The 26,003-nt window shown below is 47.8% G+C and overlaps 1 protein-coding gene across 50 annotated transcripts in view; it reads left to right on the forward strand.

Annotated features, from left to right (window-relative positions):
* LOC140388045 (mucin-5AC-like) overlaps positions 1 to 26,003 on the forward strand; it is a 206,081-nt gene that overhangs the window by 90,787 nt on the left and 89,291 nt on the right. For 7 of the 50 annotated variants that reach the window (XM_072471587.1, XM_072471596.1, XM_072471599.1 and 4 more), the window contains exons 32-38: positions 1,223 to 1,282; positions 7,007 to 7,063; positions 12,229 to 12,285; positions 14,860 to 14,916; positions 17,581 to 17,637; positions 20,294 to 20,350; positions 23,055 to 23,111. In XM_072471587.1, coding sequence (XP_072327688.1) covers positions 1,223 to 1,282; positions 7,007 to 7,063; positions 12,229 to 12,285; positions 14,860 to 14,916; positions 17,581 to 17,637; positions 20,294 to 20,350; positions 23,055 to 23,111 — 402 coding nt within the window. Of the gene's footprint in view, positions 1 to 1,222; positions 1,283 to 7,006; positions 7,064 to 12,228; positions 12,286 to 14,859; positions 14,917 to 17,580; positions 17,638 to 20,293; positions 20,351 to 23,054; positions 23,112 to 25,437; positions 25,495 to 26,003 lie in introns of all 50 variants that reach the window. The other 43 variants (XM_072471597.1, XM_072471603.1, XM_072471609.1 and 40 more) reach the window with 18 other exon arrangements.

A 26,003-nucleotide genomic window follows, 5' to 3' on the forward strand; every position in this document is an offset into this window, starting at 1 on the left:
TTATGCACACTTGCGTTGCATGATTATTACACTTTGTCTCGATGTAAGGTAAGGTGTGAAGCCAGGATTGTTGCCGGAGCATTTTCAGAACTATAGTTTATCTGAGCAAAAATTGGGTCAAAATGTATCTATTGATTGTTTGCACTAGACATTGGACACTGTTAGGGTCCCAGACGAGAACCAGACTATTTGCAATTTTTAAAATTCTGATAAAAGGCTACTGCACCACAGGGGAGATAATACTGGTCAATAGAATAATTTATGTGAAAACAAAGTTTAATTTAAACACAGAATGATCTACATTAACAATAGAGAAATAGCTTTACAGTTAACAGTTACACTAGTCCTTAAATGAAATTTTAACTTACTTCCTAAACCTGTCACTATATTCCAATTAAGCAAACTAATATAGTTCAAATATTACTCATGAATAAAGTTGACAACCAGGTGTTTTTATTTGCTTTTCTCGGTGCAGGATCTTTAAATAGAGAACCTTTCAGGACCATAACTGAAAAACCTCTGTTCAGATTAAAATCCGAGGAAGAACTAACTTTTCCAGACATCCCTGGCTCCTCCCTTTAATTACATCACCTGTATCCAAAACAAAAGGCATTCTTCTGTCTCATTCCACAAGATGCCCCATGACATGTTTAGCCACGACCAAACACAAAACCCCTCATAAAGTATCTACACCCAGTTGTCCTTTAAACTTAAAAAAATATTCCATTACCTAGATAGCTGTAAACAAGTAAATGGTTCTCAAATCTATTGGTCGAACAAATCACCTCCAAAATCAATAATTACCTCCATTTTACGACACCTTCATAACAACTTTAGCAGATATACTGACTGTATGCATCTTAACCCAGGTTTTAATAACATTACTGCAAAACAAATGTGATAATTTCTCATTCACCACAGCACTAATATCAGCAGTAACTGACAATCGAATCCACCTGACAATTCCGCGAATTTTATTTATGAATCTAAGGGCCTTTGAGCAATTGTATTCTTTTTCTGCTGAAATAATTTAAGCTGAGTGGGCAATAAGAGTGAAAATCAGATTTACTTGTTTTGATGTGGTTGACTGTATGCTCAGGGAAAGTAAATCCTCAATAAAACAGGAATGTCCTGCAATGCACAACAGGCCAGAAGGTGGGGAAAAACCAGTTACTGTTTCAGGTGGATGACCTTGCTGATATAATGTTTCCTCCTCCCATAGAAATGACACAATCCCCGGTGATATCAACGGCTACCACTTCCACCACTGGCTCCATACCTGGTAAGTAAAAGTGGTTTTATACCTTCAATTACATTGGTCTCCACAAGTGGATTGTTTTCAAACACGTGGCTTGTCACTGAATTGGTTAGCACTGTGGCTTCACAACGCCAGGCTCCCAGGTTGGGTCACTGTCTGTGCGGAGTCTGTATGTTCTTCCTGTGTCTGCGTGGGTTTCTTCCGGGTGCTCCGGTTTCCTCCCACTAGTCCCAAAAGACATGGTGTTAGGTAATTTGGACATACTGAATACTCCCTCTGTGTACCCGAACAGGCTGCGGAATGTGGCGACTAGGGGCTTTTCACAGTAACTTCATTGCAGTGTTAATGTAAGCCTACTTGTGACAATAAAGATTATTATATTACGTATGGCTTCTGCATTTTTATCTCCAATTTTACTTTCTAATTGATTGCTTTAAAAATGTTTGTGGCTTTGGTCATTATGTTATAACTTAGGGCAGATTTTAGGAAATTATGCTCCTGACCTAACAATTAGGATACACATCAGGAATTTGATATCAGTTGGTGGATTGTTTTGCAATGCACATTAACTTCCATGGTCCTTTTACTTTATATTTGCCAAAGGAGAAGGATGCATAATGGTATATATTCTTTCTAAATAATGCTGTTGTTTTATCAAACGCATTTGAACATAAGAATATAATAAATAGGAGTTAGAGAGGGCCATTTGGCCCTTCAAGCCTACATGCAACAAGAACTTTGCTGATCTATGACCTCACTGGTTTAGCACATGGGCTGGTTCCGCACAGGGCTAAATCACTGCCTTTGAAAGCAGATCAAGGCAGGCCAGCAGCATGGTTCAATTCCCGTACCAGCCTCCCCGAACAGGCGCCGGAATGTGGCGACTAGGGGCTTGTCACAGTAACTTCATTTGAAGCCTGCTTGTGACAGTAAGCGATTTTCATTTCATTTCAATGCCATCTTCCTGAACAATCTCTTGATTCCCTTGTGGTGATACACCACTGTACCTCCCTACCATTGTACATAGTATATAATAGTTGTGCGTAACATGGCCCTGTAATACTGTGTATTGTACTGTAACTCTGCAGAGGTTCGGTCACTGGTAGGTAACCCGACCTGGCCACGGAGAGCTCCGCTTAGCCACTCCCCCGGGAGCCAGTATAAGAACCTCTTCTGGGACAGCCCCCATTCTGTCTGGGGTCGTCTGTGTCGGGTAAGCCTCCCATGTAGTATATTAAAGCCTGAGTTAAAGTCTCACACGTCTTTGTGGTTCTTGACGCTTAGCGCATCAATTTAATATACTACATGGGAGGCTTACCCGACACAGACGACCCCAGACCCCCACGCTCCACGCGCGGATCACCTTTTCAACTGCTGGCTCCGGTGTTTCGAGGCCTACCTGGAAGCATCCTCCGCCTTCGCCAAAACGGACGCCGACCGACTCAATCTCCTGTGCTCACGGCTCGACTACGGGCTTTTCGACCTCATCACGGGAACAACGACCTATGCCGATGCCATCGTGAAGCTCAAAAGCCGGTATGCACGAACTGTTAATTCTATCTTATACCGGCCAGGTAAGCTCAATGATCCTCCTGATGCCCTGTCCCGTAGTACTTGTGCCAACGCACAGGATGACCGGCTGCGGGCACTACATAATGACCTCTGTCACCCGGGCGTCAGGCGGCTCTACCACTACATCAAGGGCCACAACCTACCCTTCTCAGTCGAGGAGGTCAAGGCCATGACTAGGGACTGCCAAGTCTGTGCGGAGTGCAAGCCGCAATTCTACAAGCCAGACAAGGCGCACCTAATCAAGGCCACCCGCCCCTTTGAACGTCTCAGCATTGACTTCAAAGGGCCCCTCCCCACCCACAACCGCAACATGTACTTCCTCAACGTCATCGACGAGTACTCGCGGTTCCCCTTCGCCATTCCCTGCCCCGACACGACCTCCGCCACCGTCATCAAAGCGTTGCACGACCTCTTCATGCTGTTCGGTTATCCCAATTACGTTCACAGTGACCGGGGCTCCTCCTTCATGAGCGAGGAGCTGCGTCGGTACCTGCTCGCCAGGGGCGTTGCCTCGAGCAGGACGACCAGCTACAACCCCCGGGGGAACGGACAGGTGGAGAGGGAGAACGCGACTGTTTGGAAGGCCGTGCTGCTAGCCCTCAAGTCCAAAGGCCTACCAGTCTCCCGTTGGCAGGAGGCCCTCCCGTCCACACTCCACTCCATCCGGTCTCTTTTGTGTACTGCAACGAATGCTACCCCTCATGAACGGATGTTTCTCTTCTCCAGGAGATCGGCATCCGTGACATCGCTTCCATCCTGGCTCCTGTCCCCGGGAGACGTCCTGCTCTGCAAGCACGTGCGGACCTCTAAGGCGGAGCCCCTGGTGGAGAGAGTCCATCTCCTCCACGCCAACCCACAGTACGCGTACATAGCGTACCCCGACGGGCGTGAGGAGACCGTCTCCATCAAGGACCTGGCCCCCTCTGGGGCCCCTGCCGCCCTCGCCCCGCAACCTCCACCCCACTCCCTCTCTGCTCACGTCGATCCCTCGGCCTGTTACTACTCCGTGCCAGCCGCTGTCATCCCGCAGTTTCGCCTCGAGCCAGCCGAAGCGGTGGGGGAAGTCATGCCGCCTCGCGAACCAGCACCACCGACCGCACGGATACCGCCGGACACTACCTCAGCGCCGCAGCTCCGACGTTCAAAGAGATCGACCAAACCCATCGTTCGTCTCGACCTTTGACGACACGGAACCTCCTGATGGACTCTGTTCACTGCTGCAAATTTTCACCCCGGACTTCCTTCTAAACAAGGGGTGAATGTGGTGATACACCGCTGTACCTCCCTACCATTGTACATAGTATATAATAGTTGTGCGTAACGTGGCCCTGTAATACTGTGTATTGTACTGTAAGTCTGCAGAGGTTCGGTCACTGGTAGGTAACCCGACCTGGCCACGGAGAGCTCCGCCTTAGCCACTCCCCCGGGAGTCAGTATAAGAACCTCTTCTGGGACAGCCCCCATTCTGTCTGGGGTCGTCTGTGTCGGGTAAGCCTCCCATGTAGTATATTAAAGCCTGAGTTAAAGTCTCACATGTCTTTGTGGTTCTTGATGCTTAGCGCATCATCCCTTAATATCTGAAAATCTATCAACCCCTGGAGTAGAGAATTCCAAAGATTCACAATCCTGTGATGAAAAAATTCTGAAATGGTCAACCTCTAATTTTGCGGGAAGAGTTCTTTACTCTTATGTACTCCAACCTCTTTTGTAGCAGAAGCGAACAAAGCCATGTGCATCCTAATCGTTTGCTGTAATTGCATGTTAGCTCTCTATGATTCATGCACGAGGACACATTCCCCAGTCTCTCTCCGTTCAAAAAATATTCTTCCTTATTTTCCCTACTTTTGAATTGAGACCCTTTTAAGGAATGAGCTCTGGTTAAACATGTGACCTTTCCGTCCAATAGGACAGGAGCGCATGCGGCCTAAAAGAGGCAGCGGGCTTTTGTCCTGAGTTCTTGGATTTGGAAGTGCTGAAAGTATGGCCTGTATCTGTATATAGTTCCTCTTTGTCCATAGTTGATTATTGACTGGTGGTCGTCTGGGGTTCCCATTATTATACACCTTCACACTTCTCCACATTGAATTCCCTCGGCTATATATTCTCGCTCATTCACCCAACCTGTCTATATTCCTCTTTAGCCTCTTTGTGTCCTCCTCATTGGTTACCTTCCGAGCTGATTTTTTATTTTGTCCTTATAAGTCTGTTTTTGGAAAATTGTGCTCACAAGATGGAGACAGTGGCATCGTGGTAATGTCACTAGTAATCCAGAGGACCAGGCTAATGCTTTTGGAACATGGGTTGAAATCCCACAATGACCGTTGGCGGAATTAAAATTCAATTAATAAAACTGGGATTGAAAGGAAGTTTAAGCAATGGTGACATTGAAACTATCATTGATTGTTGTAAAAACCCACCTGGTTCATTCATGTCCTTTAAGTCTGGCCTTCATGTTACTCCAGATCCACGGCTATGTGGTTGACTCTTAACTTCCCTCTGAAGTGACCTAGCAAGTCAGTCTGTTCAAGTAAGGATGAGCAACAAATGCTGATCTTGCCAGTGTTGCTATCGCGAGAATCAAGGGGAAAAATAGCAATTAGCCGAATGGGAATGTATATTAATGGGGAGGAAATGGTGTAGTGGTATTGTTGCTGGACTAGTAATTCAGAGATCCAGAATCATGCTCCGGGGACCTGGGTTCCAATCCCACCATGGCAGATGGTGAAATTTGAATTCAATAAAAATACGGAATTAAAAGTCTATAAGGTGACCATGAAACCATTGGCGATTGTCAGAAAAACCCATCTGGTTCACTAATGTCCCACAGGGAAGGAAATCTGTCATCCTCACCTGGTCTGGCCTACATGTGACTCCAGATCCACAGCAATGTGGCTGACTCTTAAATGCCCTCAGGGCTGGGCAATAAATGTTGGCCTAGCCAGCGACACCCACATCCCATGGACGAATTTAAAAAAAATCCCAGGGTACCAATGGATGTATTTTGGGATGAGACAAGGAGCTCATCATCTCTTAGCAGCATCACCAATGTGGTGGTCACTGCTGCCAGCAATGTGCCCACCCTAGGCCCATGATCATGCAGAGGTCCAGACAATAGATGGGAGGGAAGTTATGTTGTGGGGTAAGTGTTAGGAGAGTTATCGACATGAAAGGTAGGGCTGGCTCACAGTGGTCTACATCCTCACTTTCTAATGTGCATCCTAGATTAGGCACTGAGTTTCTCAGAATGAGGGACTCTTTCACATCCCCACCACTTTGCTTTTCAGGCTTCCTGCATGACAACCCCTCTGCCTGCCACTGGGCAAATACCAGAAGCAGTGGGATGAGGCCTTTAAATGGGAATTAATTACCCATATAAGGACCTCAATTAGTGGTGGGACAGGAAGGCCAAATACAAGCCTTCCTTCCACAGACTTAATCAGGGCAGAGGCAGGAAGGCAGTGAGGCCCCCACCCACCATTTCCCTGCTGTTGTATGTTGTGTTGACTTGATAATTGTTGCATCATTGTGGTTATATTGTGCAACTGAAATGTGATAAAAGATCTCTCAAATCTGGATGGAAATATCACCCACTTAGAACACCTGTTATGCATTCACCCCATTCCAGATGTGCACGGAGGTCTTGTGCATCTTCTGTGTTCACATCGAACGAACATGAATGCAAAAGTCGACCTGACCAACAATCAGGTCGATTGCAAGTGACTGAATAGGGTGGATGTGAGGATCTACCGCTCACTCTGCATTCTCTTGTCTAGACTGTGCTGCAGGGCACAGGAAGGTGTTCCTTTTGTATAATTACCAATTGCTTCAATGAGTTCAGACCCGTTATTTATCTGGTTAAGTCGGTTCAGTGTGCAGCTGTCTATTGTGAAAAGTTGCCACTGGCTATTGAAAACTAATATCTGCAGGCACTCCGTTGAATCCACAGGATAATTCCAGCAATTCTTTTGTTGCAGAAATGTCAGATTCAAGTTAACGGGTATTAAATAGTTGTATTGTCCCTTCACTAAAATAATTGTAATCAGCAGAATGAAATAGAAGAAAATAATTTCACTTTTTATATTTTTGTACAAGCAAAATGGATGGAGGTTTTTAGATCTGATACTGCCTAGTCTCAGGATGCAGTGTAACAAGTTGAATCTTTTTTCTGCTCTATAGAAACAACACCACCAGAGATACCGACTACAACCACATCTACCACCAGCTACATCCCTGGTAAGTGGGCTGGATCCTCCGTTTGAGAGACTAAGTGCTGACACCAGGACTGAATCACGCGTTTTCTACGGCCCCGAAAGCGGTGCCAGTCTCGGAGTAATTCAGGACACGTTACTGGGCTAGCACCGGCGGCACACGGGACTAGTGAAATTCCAATGCATGCCGGTGTGTGATACGTCGGGTTGGGATTGGCACTGGAGAACCAGACAAGCAGGAGCTGTATATAGATACTTCACTCCCCACACACCCTCATCCCAGCCAAGAAGATGACACTGGTTGCGCTGGAGCACTCCCATGCCGTTGATAGGTCACCTGGGGTCAGAGGGTACCTAGAGGGCGGGGCCTGGGGAGGCACCCATATGATCCGTGGCGCGATGTTCACAGTGAGCAGTCAGCGGCATGCAAAGCTGCATGGGCGACTTGCGGGCTTCGGCAATGGTGGCTCGTGCCTGGCCACCCCGACCCCCCCCGGCCCACCTCCTAGCCGGCCCTCCTCCACTCCCTCCGGCCCTGGCAGATGCAACCCGACCGGAGACACAAATGTGCTGTAGCGATAATGAACACTTTTCGTACCCCGTCTTGCTCATTCAGCAACCACGGCACCCTGTTCCTGATTTTCAATGGCACAAGTGAAACTCGCCGTTGGTCATTCCACCTGGCAGAGAAGATTCCTGGTGGGGGACATGGAAATTGCCAGGTCGGGCCGCTAATGTTATGCCAACGGCCTTCACTGTACACTTTGCATGCCCAAACCGACGTGCGTCCTCGGGACACCGAAGGACAGCATTCTGTTGGGCGCCCAGTGCCGGCCTCGATTTTTGGCTGGAGCTCGATTCTCTGCCTGATCACATTCTGTAATTCTGATGTCGCTGGACAGAGAATCCTGCCCGGTGTGCTTTACCTCACACCATGGGTGGGATTCACCACTTGCCGATGACCACTTTGTTATCGGCGATCGGGTAGAGAATTCCTTTTTACGACCGAATCGGGGACGGTGCCTATTTTCGGATGCTTCACCCTCTCCTCATCGAGGAGCACGCCGCACGCCATTTGGACGGCCTCAGGATATTACTTGAAGGCCCTCCCCGATGCTCCGCCCCCGTTGGGCCGAGTTACCGACCGTGTGATTTACTCATGGTCTCAGCTGTCGGGAACCTGGCCGGGTGGCTGCAGACTGTGTCCAGGACCGCCACAGTCGTGGGAGCCGTACTGCTGGCCGGGGAGGTTTCGGTGATGACTGGGGGTGCTGGTGGGGGGTGGCCCGAGGGTGACGGGGGGTGGTCCGGGGGTGGCGAGGGGATGTCAAGGGGGCACTATCTGGCAGGACGGGACCACGCACATGTGGCGCCATGTTGTATGGCGAGACCGCTGCAGGTCGTCTCCGTCCCCATGCACGGCCATGGACCTGGCAGTTCTCCGGCCGTTTACTTCGTGAAGGCACTGTGTAGTACGTGGCGCGGCCGTTATCCCCTCACCAATCATAGAGTCGGTGTTGGGGTCTCGCTGATCTTTTCATCGTAAAACTAGACACTTCCTCTGGAGAATCCAGCCTTTCTGTACAAGGGCATTGCTATCTAAGTCATGTAGTGTCATTGCAAAGGTCACAAAATATGGCTTTCATTTTTACACAAAACTTTTCATTTGCCCTTGTTTGTTTTGCACATGTTTGTATCGTTTTCTGTTAAGTTGCAACCTGCAGGACATTGCTGAGAAACCTATACTCCTCGGAAAGTGTTTTGGATATTGCTGAGGAACCTACATTTCACGTAAAGTGTTTAGGACATTGCCGAGGAACCTGCACTTCACGTAAAGTGTCTCGGACATTGCTGCGGAACCTGCGCTCCACGTAAAGTGTTTAGGACATTGCTGAGGAACCTACACTTCACGTAAAGTGTTTAGGACATTGCCGAGGAACCTGCACTTCACGTAAAGTGTTTAGGACATTGCTGAGGAACCTGCGCTCCTCGTAAAGTGTTTAGGACATTGCTGAGGAACCTGCGCTCTACGTAAAGTGTTTAGGACATTGCTGCGGAACCTGCACTTCACGTAAAGTATCTCGGACATTGCTGAGGAACCTGCGCTCCTCGTAAAGTGTTTAGGACAATGCTGAGGAACCTGCGCTCCTCGTAAAGTGTCTCGGACATTGCTGAGGAACCTGCGCTCCACATAAAGTGTCTCGGACATTGCTGAGGAACCTGCGCTCCTCGTAAAGTGTTTAGGACAATGCTGAGGAACCTGCGCTCCACGTAAAGTGTCTCGGACATTGCTAAGGAACCTGCGCTCCTCGTAAAGTGTTAAGGACATTGCTGAGGAACGTGCGCTCCTCGTAAAGTGTTTAGGACATTGCTGAGGAACCTGCGCTCCACACAAAGTGTTTAGGACATTGCTGAGGAACCTACGCTCCACGTAAAGTGTCTCGGACATTGCTGAGGAACCTGCGCTCCACGTAAAGTGTTTAGGACAATGCTGAGGAACCTGCGCTCCACGTAAAGTGTCTCGGACATTGCTGAGGAACCTGCGCTCCACGTAAAGTGTCTCGGACAATGCTGAGGAACCTGCGCTCCTCGTTAAGTGTTTAGGACATTGCTGAGGAACTTGCGCTCCACGTAAAGTGTTAAGGACATTGCTGAGGAACCTGCGCTCCACGTAAAGTGTTTAGGACAATGCTGAGGAACCTGCGCTCCACATAAAGTGTCTCGGACATTGCTGAGGAACCTGCGCTCCTCGTAAAGTGCTTAGGACATTGCTGAGGAACCTGCGCTCCTCGTAAAGTGTTTAGGACATTGCTGAGGAACCTGCGCTCCTCATAAAGTGTTTAGGACAATGCTGAGGAACCTGCACTCCACATGAAGTGTTTAGGACATTGCTCAGGAACCTGCGCTCCTCGTAAAGTGTTTAGGACATTGCTGAGGAACCTGCGCTCCACGTAAAGTGTTTAGGACATTGCTGAGGAACCTGCGCTCCACGTAAAGTGTTAAGGACATTGCTGAGGAACCAGCGCTCCACGTAAAGTGTTTAGGACAATGCTGAGGAACCTGCGCTCCACGTAAAGTGTCTCGGACATTGCTGAGGAACCTGCGCTCCTCGTAAAGTGTTTAGGACATTGCTGAGGAACCTGCGCTCCTCGTAAAGTGTTTAGGACATTGCTGAGGAACCTGCGCTCCTCGTAAAGTGTTTAGGACATTGCTGAGGAACGTGCGCTCCACGTAAAGTGTTTAGGACAATGCTGAGGAACCTTTGCTCCACGTAAAGTGTTAAGGACATTGCTGAGGAACCTGCGCTCCACGTAAAGTGTTAAGGACATTGCTGCGGAACATGCGCTCCTCATAAATTGTTTAGGACATTGCTGAGGAACCTGCGCTCCACGTAAAGTGTTTAGGACATTGGTGAGGAACCCTTGCTCCTCGTAAAGTGTTTAGGACATTGCTGAGGAACCTGCGCTCCTTGTAAAGTGTTAAGGACATTGCTGAGGAACCTGCACTCCTTGTAAAATGTTTAGGATATTGCTGAGGAACCTGCGCTCCTCGTAAAGTGTCTCGGACATTGCTGAGGAACCTGCGCTCCTTGTAAAGTGTTTAGGACAATGCTGAGGAACCTGCACTCCTTGTAAAATGTTTAGGATATTGCTGAGGAACCTGCGCTCCTCGTAAAGTGTTTAGGACATTGCTGCGGAACATGCGCTCCTCATTAAGTGTTTAGGACAATGCTGAGGAACCTGCACTCCTTGTAAAATGTTTAGGATATTGCTGAGGAACCTGCGCTCCTTGTAAAGTGTTAAGGACATTGCTGCGGAACATGCGCTCCTCATAAAGTGTTTAGGACAATGCTGAGGAACCTGCACTCCTTGTACAATGTTTAGGATATTGCTGAGGAACCTGCGCTCCTCGTAAAGTGTTTAGGACAACGCTGAGGAACCTCTGCTCTACGTAAAGTGTTTAGCACATTGCTGCGGAACCTCTGCTCCACGTAAAGTGTTTAGGACATTGCTGAGGAACCTGCGCTCCATGTAAAGTGTTTAAGACATTGCTGCGGTACCTCTGCTCCACGTAAAGTGTTTAGGACATTGCTGCGGAACCTACGCTCCATGTAAAGTGTTTAGGACATTGCTGCGGAAGCTGCGCTCCACGTAAAGTGTTGAGGACATTGCTGCGGAACCTGCGCTCCACGTAAAGTGTTGAGGACATTGCTGAGGAACCTGCGCTCCACATAAAGTGTCTCGGACATTGCTGCGGAACCTGCGCTCCATGTAAAGTGTTTAGGACATTGCTGAGGAACCTGCGCTCCACGTAAAGTGTCTCGGACATTGCTGCGGAACCTGCGCTCCATGTAATGTGTTTCGGACATTACTGAGGAACCAGCGCTCCATGTAAAGTGTTTAGGACATTGCTGAGGAACCTGCGCTCCATGCAAAGTGTTTAGGACATTGCTGAGGAACCTGTGCTCCTCGTAAAGTGTTTAGGACAACGCTGAGGAACCTGCGTTCCTCGTAAAATGTTTAGGACATTGCTGCGGAACCTCTGCTCCACGTAAAGTGTCTCGGACATTGCTGAGGAACCTGCACTCCTCGTAAAGTGTTTAGGACATTGCTGAGGAACCTGCGCTCCACGTAAAGTGTTTAGGACATTGCTGAGGAACCTGTGCTCCTCGTAAAGTGTTTAGGACATTGCTGCGGAACCTCTGCTCCACGTAAAGTGTCTCGGACATTGCTGAGGAACCTGCACTCCTCGTAAAGTGTTTACGACATTGCTGAGGAACCTGCGCTCCACATAAAGTGTCTCGGACATTGCTGAGGAACCTGCGCTCCTCGTAAAGTGTTTAGGACATTGCTGAGGAACCTGCGCTCCTCACTAAGTGTTGACGAACCTGCGCTCCTTGAAAAGTGTTTGGCGGAATAGGAATACATATTAAAAGCGGATGCGAATGGACGGATAATTCCAGCAATTCTTAAGATGCAGAAATGTAAGACTCAAGTTAACGGGTATTAAATAGTTTTATTGTCCCTTCACTAAAGTAATTGTAATCAACAGAATGAAATAAAGAAAATAATTTCACTTTTTATACTTTTGTACTGGACATGCAAAATAAAAGGAGGCTTTGAAATCTGATACTGCCTAATCTCAGGGTGCAGTGTAACAACAGGTTGAAATCATTTTTCTGCTCTTTAGAAACAACACCGCCAGAGATACCGATGACAACCACATGTACCACCAGCTCCATACCTGGTAAGTGGGCTGAAACCTCCGTTTGAGAGATAAAGTACTGACGCCGTGTCATGTGAGAGCATTTGAGAAATGGGTGTTTATAAATAGTTGTGTATATAAGTATCTGTAGTGAGAGTACCTTTAAGAAATGGATGTTTATTACTGCAGTGATGTCAGAAAGTCAGTGGAGCTGGGCTGTCTGTCAACTTTTTACTTTTGTTTTTGGCTGTTTGCTGCAGGGTGTGTTTTAGTTTCGTTTTCAGAACTGGATAGTTGCAGTCACAGCCAGAAGGTGTATGAATCTCACTCTGTAATCTAAAGACTGTAAATCGATCCTGGTGATTTAAAACTAATAACAGTAGTAACTTTAACCTGATGTACTTCTGGTAAAAGGTGTTTTAAGTCTTATGGATGTTAAAAAGGACAGCTTAAAGGTTTACTTAGTGTTGTAGTCTTTGGGGGTTGTATTTGAATTAATGGTTGTGAAGATGTTCACTGTATGTTTTAAAAAGATTAACTTGAGTTCATAAGATAAACATTGTTTTGCTTTAAAAAATACTTTTCCATTTCTGCTGTACCACACCTGTAGAGTGGGCCATGTGCTCCCCATACCACAATCTATTAAAAGTTGTGGGTCAGGTGAACTCCATGATACACTTTTTGGTACTCTAAACCCTGGCCCATAACAAATTGGGGGTTTGAGGGGGATAAAAGTCTATCTATTGGATTGGCTTTGTGAACTTAAAGACAGTGAGGGGTAAGCATTTTGTGGGTGCTTTTCAGGTGAGGTATTTTAGTTTAAGTAGGGAGTGTGTTGTGGACAATGGCTCTTTCAGAGGCTCAGAAGTTTTTGGGGGTGGAGGCGGTCACATGCAATACCTTACGGACAGAGACTAAAAGCAGACTGTTAGATTTGGCAAAAACATTGCAGTTAACATTACCTGACAAAATGCGAAAAGATGGGGTCATTATGGCAATGGCTAAGCATTTAAAGTTGCCTGAGATATAGATTGACCCATTGGAAATGGCAAAGATTCAGTTGCAAATTAAACAAATGGAACATGAGAAAGAATTAAAGCAGCTTGAATACGAAAGAGAGAGAGAGGAAAGAGAAAGAGAGAGCGAGGAAAAAGAGAGAGAAGAAAGGAAAACAGAAAGAATAGCCCGAGTAGAACAAAAAGAAAGAGAAAGGGAGATACAAATCAGGGAAAAAGATAAAGAGAGAGAGTTTGAACTTCAGAAAATGGCCATGAAACATGACAGTCAGTTAAAATTGGCAGGCGTAAAGGGAAACGTACAGTTGAATGATAGTGATGAGGATAGTGATAAAGAGCGTCATAGTCAAAGGCTTGGTGGGGATCTATTTAAATACGTCCAAGCATTGCCAAGGTTTGATGAGAAGGAGATAGAAGCTTTTTTCATTTCATTTGAGAAGGATTTCAGTTCGAGGAAGAAAAACAAAAAGAAATGGACTATATTATTATACCTGTTTGCGTGTGTTGTTTTTTGAAACAAAAAAGTACATTTCTTAAAGGATAGCGAAAAGGTGAAAAATGAAACCGTCTTGAAGTTGATTTCTTTTTTTGGGAGGAGGTGTCATGTGAGAGTATCTTTGAGAAATGGGTGTTTATAAATGGGTGTGTATTTAAGTATCTGGAGGGAGAGTACCTTTAAGAAATGGGTGTTTATTACTGCAGTGATGTCAGAGAGTGGGTGGAGCTGGGCTGTCTCTCAGCTTTTTACTTTCGTTTTGGGCTGTTTGCTGCAGGGTGTGTTTTAGTTTCTTTTTCAGAGCTGGATAGCTGCAGTCACAGCCAGAAGGTGTATGAATTTCGCTCTGTAATCTAAAGAATGTAAATCGATCCTGGTGATTTAAAACTAAATAACAGTAGTGACTTTACCCTGATATGCTTCTGGTAAAAGGTGTTTTAAGTCATATGGATGTTAAAAAGGAAAGCTTAAAGGTTTACTTAGTGTTGTAGTCTTTGGGGGTTGTGTTTGAATTAATGGTTGCAAAGATGTTCACTGTATGTTTTAAAAACGTTCACTTGAGTTCATAAGATAAACATTGTTTTGCTTTAAAAAATACTTTTCCATATCTGTTGTACCACACCTGTAGAGTGTGCCATGTGCACCCCGTACCACAATCTGTTAAAAGTTGTGGGTCAGGTGAACTCCATGATACACTTTGGGGTTCGCTTTCCATTAAGTTGCAACCTGCAAGACATTGCTGAGAAACCTACACTCCTCATAAAGTGTCTAGGACAATGCTGAGGAACCTTCGCTCCAGGTAAAATGTTTAGCGGAATAGGAATACATATTAAAAGCGGATGTGAATGGACGTATAATTCCACAGGATAATTCCAGCAATTCTTATGTTGCAGAAATGTAAGACTCAAGATAACGGCTTTTAAATAGTTGTACTGTCCCTTCACTAAAATAATTGTAATCAGCAGGATGAAATAGAAGAGAATAATTTCACTTTTTATATTTTTGTACTTGACATGCAAAATAAAAGGAGGCTTTGAAATCTGATAGTGCCTAGTCTCAGGGTGCAGTGTAACAACAGGTTGAAATCATTTTTCTGCTCTTTAGAAACAACACCACCAGAGATACCGACGACAACCACATCTACCACCAGCTACATACCTGGTAAGTGAGCTGGAACCTACGTTTTAGAAACTAAGTGCTGACGCCGGGACTGAATCACGAGTGTTGTACGGCATCGAAAGCGGCGTCGGTCTCAGAATAATTCTGACTCGTTACTGGGCTAGCACTGGCGGCACACGGGACTAGTGAATTTCCAATGCATGCCGGTGTGTGATACGTCGGGTTGGGATCGGCACTGGAGAGCCAGACAAGCAGGAGCTGCATATAGGTACTCCACTCCCCACACAACATCATCCCAGCCAAGAAGATGGCACTGATTGGGCTGGAGAACTCCCATCCCGTTGATCGGTCATGAGGTCAGAGGGTACCTAGAGGGCATGGCCTGGGGAGGCACCCATATGATCCGTGGCGCGATGTTCACAGTGAGCAGTCAGCAGCATTCAAAGACTTGCAGGCTGACTCCGACTCCACGGCCCACCTCCTAGCCGGCCCTCCTCTACTCCCTCCGGCCCTGGCAGGTACCACCTGGCCAGAGGCACAACTGTGCTTTAGCGATGATGGACACTTTTCGTACTCCGCCTTGCTCATTCAGCAACCACGGCGCACTGTTCCCGATTTTCGACAGCACAAGTGAACCTCACCGTCGGTCTTTTCGCCTGGCAGAGAAGGAGCACCGTGGGGGACATGAAAATTGGTGGGTCGGGCCAATAATGATATGAAATGAAATGAAATGAAATGAAAATTGCTTATTGTCACAAGTAGGCTTCAATGAAGTTACTGTGAAAAGCCCCTAGTCGCCACATTCCGGCGCCTGTTCGGGGAGGCTGTTACGGGAATTGAACCGTGCTGCTGGCCTGCCTTGGTCTGCTTTCAAAGCCAGCAATTTAGCCCTGTGCTAAACAGCCCCTGTGCTAAATATGCCAACGATCTTTACTGTACACTTTGCATTCCCATGCCGACGTGCAAGGCATTCTGTTGGGCTCCCGGTGCCGCCCTCGATTTATGGCGGGCGCTCGATTCTCCGCCTGATCACATTACGCGATTCTGATGTTGCTGGACAGAGAATCCTGCCAGTGTGTTTTACCTCACACCATGGGCAGATTCACCGGTTGCCGACGGCGATTTCGTTATCGGCGATCGGGCGGAGAATGCCTTTTTACAACCGAATCTGGTGCGGTGCCGATTTTCGGATTCTCTATTCCCTCCTCATCGAGGAGTATGCCGCACGCTATTGAGACGGCCTCAGGACATTACCTGAAGGCCCTCCCCTGATGCTCTGCCCCCAATAGGCCGAGTTCCCGACCGTGCAGTTTACTCATGGTCTCAGCGGTTGGGAACGCGGCGTGGCGGATATGGACTGTGTGCAGTGTAGCCTCAGTCGGGGGGAGCTGTGCTGTTGGCCCGGGGGGCTTCAGCGAGGACTGCGGGGACTGGTGGGCGGTGGCCTGGGGGTGGCGAGGGGTATCCAGGGGGGCACAAATGGCAGGTTGGTTCTACACGCAACTGGCGCCATGTTGTACGGCGAGACCACTGCAGGTCGTCGCCGTGAGCATGAGCACCCAAGGACCTGGCAAATCTCCAGCCCTTAATTTTGTGAAGGCCGTGTGTTTTACGTAGCGCGGCCACTAGACCCTCACGGGTCGGAGGGTTGGTGCTGGGGCCTCGCCAACCTTTTCATCGTGAAACTAGACACTTACCCTGGACATAGCCTCAAAATCGGAGTACACAGCCCCAGGTCATTCTGTACATGGGTATTACTATCTAAGTCATGTCGTGTGTCATTGCGAAGGTCACAATATATGGTTTTCATCTTCACACAAACCTTTTCATTTGCACTTGTTTGTTTTGCACATATTTGTATCGCTTTTCATTAAGTTCCAACTTCAGGACACTGCTGAGGAACCAGTGCTCCTCGTAAAGTGTTTAGGACACTGCTGAAGAACCAGTGCTCCTCGTAAAGTGTTAGAAAATTAGTGAGGAACATGCACTCCTTGTAAAGTGTTGGAATATTAGTGAGGAACCTAAGCTCCTCGTAAAGTGTTTAGGACATTGATGAGAAACGTGCATCCTCGTAAAGTGTATAGGACATTGCTCAGGAACCTGCGCTCCTCGTAAAGTGTTTAGGACATTGCTCAGGAACCTGCGCTCCTCATAAAGTGTTTAGGACATTGCTGAGGAACCTGCGCTCCTCATAAAGTGTTTAGGACATTGCTCAGGAACCTGCGCTCCTCATAAAGTGTTTAGGACATTGCTCAGGAACCTGCGCTCCTCGTAAAGTGTTTAGGACATTGCTCAGGAACCTGCGCTCCTCATAAAGTGTTTAGGACATTGCTCAGGAACCTGCGCTCCTCATAAAGTGTTTAGGACATTGCTCAGGAACCTGCGCTCCTCGTAAAGTGTTGACGAACCTGCATGCCTTGTGAAGTGATTAGTGGAGTAGGAATACATATTAAAAGCAGATGCAAATAGACGGATAATTCCAGCACTTATGTTGCAGAAATGTAAGACTCAAGTTAACGGCTATTAAATAGTTGTATTGTCCCTTCACTAAAATAATTGTAATCAGCAGAATGAAACAGAAGAGAATAATTTCACTTTTTATATTTTTCTACTTGAGATGCAAAATGAATGGAGGTTTTTAAGATCTGATAGTGCCTAGTCTCAGGATGCAGTGTAACAGGTTGAAATCTTTTTCCTGCTCTATAGAAACAACACCACCAGAGATACCGACTACAACCACATCTACCACCAGCTACATCCCTGGTAAGTGGGCTGGATCCTCCGTTTGAGAGACTAAGTGCTGACACCAGGACTGAATCACGGGTTTTCTACGGCCCCGAAAGCGGTGCCAGTCTCGGAGTAATTCAGGACACGTTACTGGGCTAGCACCGGCGGCACACGGGACTAGTGAAATTCCAATGCATGCCGGTGTGTGATACGTCGGGTTGGGATCGGCACTGGAGAGCCAGACAAGCAGGAGCTGTATATAGATACTCCACTCCCCACACACCCTCATCCCAGCCAAGAAGATGACACTGATTGCGCTGGAGCACTCCCATCCTGTTGATAGGTAATCTGGGGTCAGAGGGTACCTAGAGGGCATGGCCTGGGGAGGCACCCATATGATCCATGGCGCGATGTTCACAGTGAGCAGTCAGCGGTATGTAAAGCTGCATGGGCGACTTGCAGGCTGCAGCAATGGTGGCTCGTGCCTGGCCACCCCGACCCCCTCCCCCCCGGCCCACCTCCTAGCCGTGCCCTCCGCTACACCCTCCGGCCCTGGCAGGTGCCACCCGGCCAGAGGCACAACTGTGCTTTAGTGATGATGGACACTTTTCGTATCCCGTCTTGCTCATTCAACAACCATGGCACCCTGTTCCTGATTTTCAACAGCACAAGTGAACCTCGCCGTCGGTCTTTCGGCCTGGCAGAGAAGCGGCACCATGGGGCACATGGAAAGTGCCGGGTCGGGCTGCTAATGACATGCCAACAGCCTGTACTGTACACTTTGCATGCCCATGCCAATGTGCAGCCTCGGGTCACCGGAGCATAGCACTCTGTTAGGCGGCCGGTGCCGGCCTCGATTTTTGGCTGGAGCTCGATTCTCCGCCTGATCACATTCCGTGATTCTGGCGTCACTGGACAGAGAATCCTGCCCAGTGTGGTTTACCTCACACCATGGGCGGAATTCTCTGCTTGCCGACGGCGACTTGCAGACTAAAAGCAGACTGTTAGATTTGGCAAAAACATTGCAGTTAACATTACCTGACAAAATGCGAAAAGATGGGGTCATTATGGCAATGGCTAAGCATTTAAAGTTGCCTGAGATATAGATTGACCCATTGGAAATGGCAAAGATTCAGTTGCAAATTAAACAAATGGAACATGAGAAAGAATTAAAGCAGCTTGAATACGAAAGAGAGAGAGAGGAAAGAGAAAGAGAGAGCGAGGAAAAAGAGAGAGAAGAAAGGAAAACAGAAAGAATAGCCCGAGTAGAACAAAAAGAAAGAGAAAGGGAGATACAAATCAGGGAAAAAGATAAAGAGAGAGAGTTTGAACTTCAGAAAATGGCCATGAAACATGACAGTCAGTTAAAATTGGCAGGCGTAAAGGGAAACGTACAGTTGAATGATAGTGATGAGGATAGTGATAAAGAGCGTCATAGTCAAAGGCTTGGTGGGGATCTATTTAAATACGTCCAAGCATTGCCAAGGTTTGATGAGAAGGAGATAGAAGCTTTTTTCATTTCATTTGAGAAGGATTTCAGTTCGAGGAAGAAAAACAAAAAGAAATGGACTATATTATTATACCTGTTTGCGTGTGTTGTTTTTTGAAACAAAAAAGTACATTTCTTAAAGGATAGCGAAAAGGTGAAAAATGAAACCGTCTTGAAGTTGATTTCTTTTTTTGGGAGGAGGTGTCATGTGAGAGTATCTTTGAGAAATGGGTGTTTATAAATGGGTGTGTATTTAAGTATCTGGAGGGAGAGTACCTTTAAGAAATGGGTGTTTATTACTGCAGTGATGTCAGAGAGTGGGTGGAGCTGGGCTGTCTCTCAGCTTTTTACTTTCGTTTTGGGCTGTTTGCTGCAGGGTGTGTTTTAGTTTCTTTTTCAGAGCTGGATAGCTGCAGTCACAGCCAGAAGGTGTATGAATTTCGCTCTGTAATCTAAAGAATGTAAATCGATCCTGGTGATTTAAAACTAAATAACAGTAGTGACTTTACCCTGATATGCTTCTGGTAAAAGGTGTTTTAAGTCATATGGATGTTAAAAAGGAAAGCTTAAAGGTTTACTTAGTGTTGTAGTCTTTGGGGGTTGTGTTTGAATTAATGGTTGCAAAGATGTTCACTGTATGTTTTAAAAACGTTCACTTGAGTTCATAAGATAAACATTGTTTTGCTTTAAAAAATACTTTTCCATATCTGTTGTACCACACCTGTAGAGTGTGCCATGTGCACCCCGTACCACAATCTGTTAAAAGTTGTGGGTCAGGTGAACTCCATGATACACTTTGGGGTTCGCTTTCCATTAAGTTGCAACCTGCAAGACATTGCTGAGAAACCTACACTCCTCATAAAGTGTCTAGGACAATGCTGAGGAACCTTCGCTCCAGGTAAAATGTTTAGCGGAATAGGAATACATATTAAAAGCGGATGTGAATGGACGTATAATTCCACAGGATAATTCCAGCAATTCTTATGTTGCAGAAATGTAAGACTCAAGATAACGGCTTTTAAATAGTTGTACTGTCCCTTCACTAAAATAATTGTAATCAGCAGGATGAAATAGAAGAGAATAATTTCACTTTTTATATTTTTGTACTTGACATGCAAAATAAAAGGAGGCTTTGAAATCTGATAGTGCCTAGTCTCAGGGTGCAGTGTAACAACAGGTTGAAATCATTTTTCTGCTCTTTAGAAACAACACCACCAGAGATACCGACGACAACCACATCTACCACCAGCTACATACCTGGTAAGTGAGCTGGAACCTACGTTTTAGAAACTAAGTGCTGACGCCGGGACTGAATCACGAGTGTTGTACGGCATCGAAAGCGGCGTCGGTCTCAGAATAATTCTGACTCGTTACTGGGCTAGCACTGGCGGCACACGGGACTAGTGAATTTCCAATGCATGCCGGTGTGTGATACGTCGGGTTGGGATCGGCACTGGAGAGCCAGACAAGCAGGAGCTGCATATAGGTACTCCACTCCCCACACAACATCATCCCAGCCAAGAAGATGGCACTGATTGGGCTGGAGAACTCCCATCCCGTTGATCGGTCATGAGGTCAGAGGGTACCTAGAGGGCATGGCCTGGGGAGGCACCCATATGATCCGTGGCGCGATGTTCACAGTGAGCAGTCAGCAGCATTCAAAGACTTGCAGGCTGACTCCGACTCCACGGCCCACCTCCTAGCCGGCCCTCCTCTACTCCCTCCGGCCCTGGCAGGTACCACCTGGCCAGAGGCACAACTGTGCTTTAGCGATGATGGACACTTTTCGTACTCCGCCTTGCTCATTCAGCAACCACGGCGCACTGTTCCCGATTTTCGACAGCACAAGTGAACCTCACCGTCGGTCTTTTCGCCTGGCAGAGAAGGAGCACCGTGGGGGACATGAAAATTGGTGGGTCGGGCCAATAATGATATGAAATGAAATGAAATGAAATGAAAATTGCTTATTGTCACAAGTAGGCTTCAATGAAGTTACTGTGAAAAGCCCCTAGTCGCCACATTCCGGCGCCTGTTCGGGGAGGCTGTTACGGGAATTGAACCGTGCTGCTGGCCTGCCTTGGTCTGCTTTCAAAGCCAGCAATTTAGCCCTGTGCTAAACAGCCCCTGTGCTAAATATGCCAACGATCTTTACTGTACACTTTGCATTCCCATGCCGACGTGCAAGGCATTCTGTTGGGCTCCCGGTGCCGCCCTCGATTTATGGCGGGCGCTCGATTCTCCGCCTGATCACATTACGCGATTCTGATGTTGCTGGACAGAGAATCCTGCCAGTGTGTTTTACCTCACACCATGGGCAGATTCACCGGTTGCCGACGGCGATTTCGTTATCGGCGATCGGGCGGAGAATGCCTTTTTACGACCGAATCTGGTGCGGTGCCGATTTTCGGATTCTCTATTCCCTCCTCATCGAGGAGTATGCCGCACGCTATTGAGACGGCCTCAGGACATTACGTGAAGGCCCTCCCCTGATGCTCTGCCCCCAATAGGCCGAGTTCCCGACCGTGCAGTTTACTCATGGTCTCAGCGGTTGGGAACGCGGCGTGGCGGATATGGACTGTGTGCAGTGTAGCCTCAGTCGGGGGGAGCTGTGCTGTTGGCCCGGGGGGCTTCAGCGAGGACTGCGGGGACTGGTGGGCGGTGGCCTGGGGGTGGCGAGGGGTATCCAGGGGGGCACAAATGGCAGGTTGGTTCTACACGCAACTGGCGCCATGTTGTACGGCGAGACCACTGCAGGTCGTCGCCGTGAGCATGAGCACCCAAGGACCTGGCAAATCTCCAGCCCTTAATTTTGTGAAGGCCGTGTGTTTTACGTAGCGCGGCCACTAGACCCTCACGGGTCGGAGGGTTGGTGCTGGGGCCTCGCCAACCTTTTCATCGTGAAACTAGACACTTACCCTGGACATAGCCTCAAAATCGGAGTATACAGCCCCAGGTCATTCTGTACATGGGTATTACTATCTAAGTCATGTCGTGTGTCATTGCGAAGGTCACAATATATGGTTTTCATCTTCACACAAACCTTTTCATTTGCACTTGTTTGTTTTGCACATATTTGTATCGCTTTTCATTAAGTTCCAACTTCAGGACACTGCTGAGGAACCAGTGCTCCTCGTAAAGTGTTTAGGACACTGCTGAAGAACCAGTGCTCCTCGTAAAGTGTTAGAAAATTAGTGAGGAACATGCACTCCTTGTAAAGTGTTGGAATATTAGTGAGGAACCTAAGCTCCTCGTAAAGTGTTTAGGACATTGATGAGAAACGTGCGTCCTCGTAAAGTGTATAGGACATTGCTCAGGAACCTGCGCTCCTCGTAAAGTGTTTAGGACATTGCTGAGGAACCTGCGCTCCTCATAAAGTGTTTAGGACATTGCTCAGGAACCTGCGCTCCTCATAAAGTGTTTAGGACATTGCTGAGGAACCTGCGCTCCTCATAAAGTGTTTAGGACATTTCTCAGGAACCTGCGCTCCTCATAAAGTGTTTAGGACATTGCTCAGGAACCTGCGCTCCTCGTAAAGTGTTTAGGACATTGCTCAGGAACCTGCGCTCCTCATAAAGTGTTTAGGACATTGCTCAGGAACCTGCGCTCCTCATAAAGTGTTTAGGACATTGCTCAGGAACCTGCGCTCCTCGTAAAGTGTTGACGAACCTGCATGCCTTGTGAAGTGATTAGTGGAGTAGGAATACATATTAAAAGCAGATGCAAATAGACGGATAATTCCAGCACTTATGTTGCAGAAATGTAAGACTCAAGTTAACGGCTATTAAATAGTTGTATTGTCCCTTCACTAAAATAATTGTGATCAGCAGAATGAAACAGAAGAGAATAATTTCACTTTTTATATTTTTCTACTTGAGATGCAAAATGAATGGAGGTTTTTAAGATCTGATAGTGCCTAGTCTCAGGATGCAGTGTAACAGGTTGAAATCTTTTTTCTGCTCTATAGAAACAACACCACCAGAGATACCGACTACAACCATATCTACCACCAGCTACATCCCTGGTAAGTGGGCTGGATCCTCCGTTTGAGAGACTAAGTGCTGACACCAGGACTGAATCACGCGTTTTCTACGGCCCCGAAAGCGGTGCCAGTCTCGGAGTAATTCAGGACACGTTACTGGGCTAGCACCGGCGGCACACAAGACTAGTGAAATTCCAATGCATGCCGGTGTGTGATACGTCGGGTTGGGATCGGCACTGGAGAGCCAGACAAGCAGGAGCTGTATATAGATACTCCACTCCCCACACACCCTCATCCCAGCCAAGAAGATGACACTGATTGCGCTGGAGCACTCCCATCCTGTTGATAGGTAATCTGGGGTCAGAGGGTACCTAGAGGGCGGGGCCTGGGGAGGCACCCATATGATCCATGGCGCGATGTTCACAGTGAGCAGTCAGCGGTATGTAAAGCTGCATGGGCGACTTGCAGGCTGCAGCAATGGTGGCTCGTGCCTGGCCACCCCGACCCCCCCCCCCCCGGCCCACCTCCTAGCCGTGCCCTCCGCTACACCCTCCGGCCCTGGCAGGTGCCACCCGGCCAGAGGCACAACTGTGCTTTAGTGATGATGGACACTTTTCGTATCCCGTCTTGCTCATTCAACAACCATGGCACCCTGTTCCTGATTTTCAACAGCACAAGTGAACCTCGCCGTCGGTCTTTCGGCCTGGCAGAGAAGCGGCACCGTGGGGCACATGGAAAGTGCCGGGTCGGGCTGCTAATGACATGCCAACAGCCTGTACTGTACACTTTGCATTCCCATGCCAACGTGCAGCCTCGGGTCACCGGAGCATAGCACTCTGTTAGGCGGCCGGTGCCGGCCTCGATTTTTGGCTGGAGCTCGATTCTCCACCTGATCACATTCCGTGATTCTGGCGTCACTGGACAGAGAATCCTGCCCAGTGTGGTTTACCTCACACCATGGGCGGAATTCTCTGCTTGCCGACGGCAATTTCGTTATCGATCGGGCGGAGAATGCCTTTTTACGACCGAATCCGGTGCGGTGCCTATTATCGAATGCTCTACCCCATCCTCATTGAGGTGGGCACCGCACGCTGTTGGGGTAGCCTCAGGACATTACGTGAAGGCCCTCCCTGATGCTCCGCACCCGATGTGCTGAGTTTCCGACCGCGCGGTTTACTCATGGTCTCAGCGGTCTGGAACCCGTGTGGCGGCTGTGGTCTGAGTCTAGTGCCGCCACAGTCGGGGGAGCCATGCTGTCTGCTGTGGGGGGCTTCGACGAGGACTGGTGGGGGGTGGCCCAGGGGTGGCGAGGGGATGTCCAGATGGGCACTATCTGGCAGGTCGAATCCACCCGCAACTGGCATCATGTTGTAAGGTGAGACCGCTGCAGGTCGTCGCCGTGCGAATGCGCGGCCACGGACCTGGCAAATCTCCGCCCGTTTATTGTGTGAAGGCTGTGTGTTTTACATAGCGCGGCTGCTACCCCCTCACTGGTCGTAGGGTCGGTGCTGGGGCCTCGCCAACCTTTTCATCGTAAAACTAGACACTTCCCCTCAACACAGCCTCAAACTCGAAGAATACAGCCCCAGGTCTTTCTGTACAATGGTATTACTATCTAAGTCATGTCGTGTGTCATTGTGAAGGACACAAATTATGGTTTTCATCTTCACACAAACATTTTCATTTGCACTTGTTTGTTTTGCACATATTTGTATCGCTTTTCATTAAGTTGCAAGATTCAGGACATTGCTGAGGAACCTGCGCTCCTCGTTGTGGTAGTCACCACTATTGTATTATATTGTATATATGGGTATTACGGTAAGGCCCCTGTACGACAGATACGGGGGTAGATCCCTGCCTGCTGGCTCCGCCCAGGAGGCGGAGTATAAATGTGTGTGCTCTCCGAACAGCAGCTATTTCGTAAGCTGCTGTAGGAGGCCACATATCTCTGTTCAATAAAGCCTTGATTACATTCTACTCTCGTCTCGTCGTAATTGATAGTGCATCACTCGTAAAGTGTTTAGGACATTGCTGAGGAACCTGCGCTCCTCACTAAGTGTTGACGAACCTGCGCTCCTTGAAAAGTATTTAGCGGAATAGGAATACATATTGAAAGCGGATGTGAATGGATGGATAATTCCAGCAATTCTTATGTTGCAGAAATGTAAGACTCAAATTAACGGGTATTAAATAGTTGTATTGTCCCTTCACTAAAATAATTGTTATCAGCAGAATGAAATAGAAGAGAATAATTTCACTTTTTATATTTTTCTAATTGAGATGCAAAATGAATGGAGGTTTTTAAGATCTGATAGTGCCTAGTCTCAGAATGCAGTGTAACAGGTTGAATCTTTTTCCTGCTCTATAGAAACAACACCACCAGAGATACCGACTACAACCACATCTACCACCAGCTACATCCCTGGTAAGTGGGCTGGATCCTCCGTTTGAGAGACTAAGTGCTGACACCAGGACTGAATCACGCGTTTTCTATGGCCCCGAAAGCGGTGCCAGTCTCGGAGTAATTCAGGACACGTTACTGGGCTAGCACCGGCGGCACACGGGACTAGTGAAATTCCAATGCATGGCGGTGTGTGATACGTCGGGTTGGGATCGGCACTGGAGAGCCAGACAAGCAGGAGCTGTATATAGATACTCCACTCCCCACACACCCTCATCCCAGCCAAGAAGATGACACTGATTGCGCTGGAGCACTCCCATCCCGTTGATAGGTCACCTGGGGTCAGAGGGTACCTAGAGGGCATGGCCTGGGGAGGCACCCATATGATCCATGGCGCGATGTTCACAGTGAGCAGTCAGCGGTATGTAAAGCTGCATGGGCGACTTGCAGGCTGCAGCAATGGTGGCTCGTGCCTGGCCACCCCGACCCCCCCCCCCCCGGCCCACCTCCTAGCCGAGCACTCCGCTACACCC

The sequence above is a fragment of the Scyliorhinus torazame genome, chromosome 13 (genome assembly GCF_047496885.1).
Source record: "Scyliorhinus torazame isolate Kashiwa2021f chromosome 13, sScyTor2.1, whole genome shotgun sequence".
Taxonomy (NCBI): Eukaryota; Metazoa; Chordata; class Chondrichthyes; order Carcharhiniformes; family Scyliorhinidae; genus Scyliorhinus; species Scyliorhinus torazame.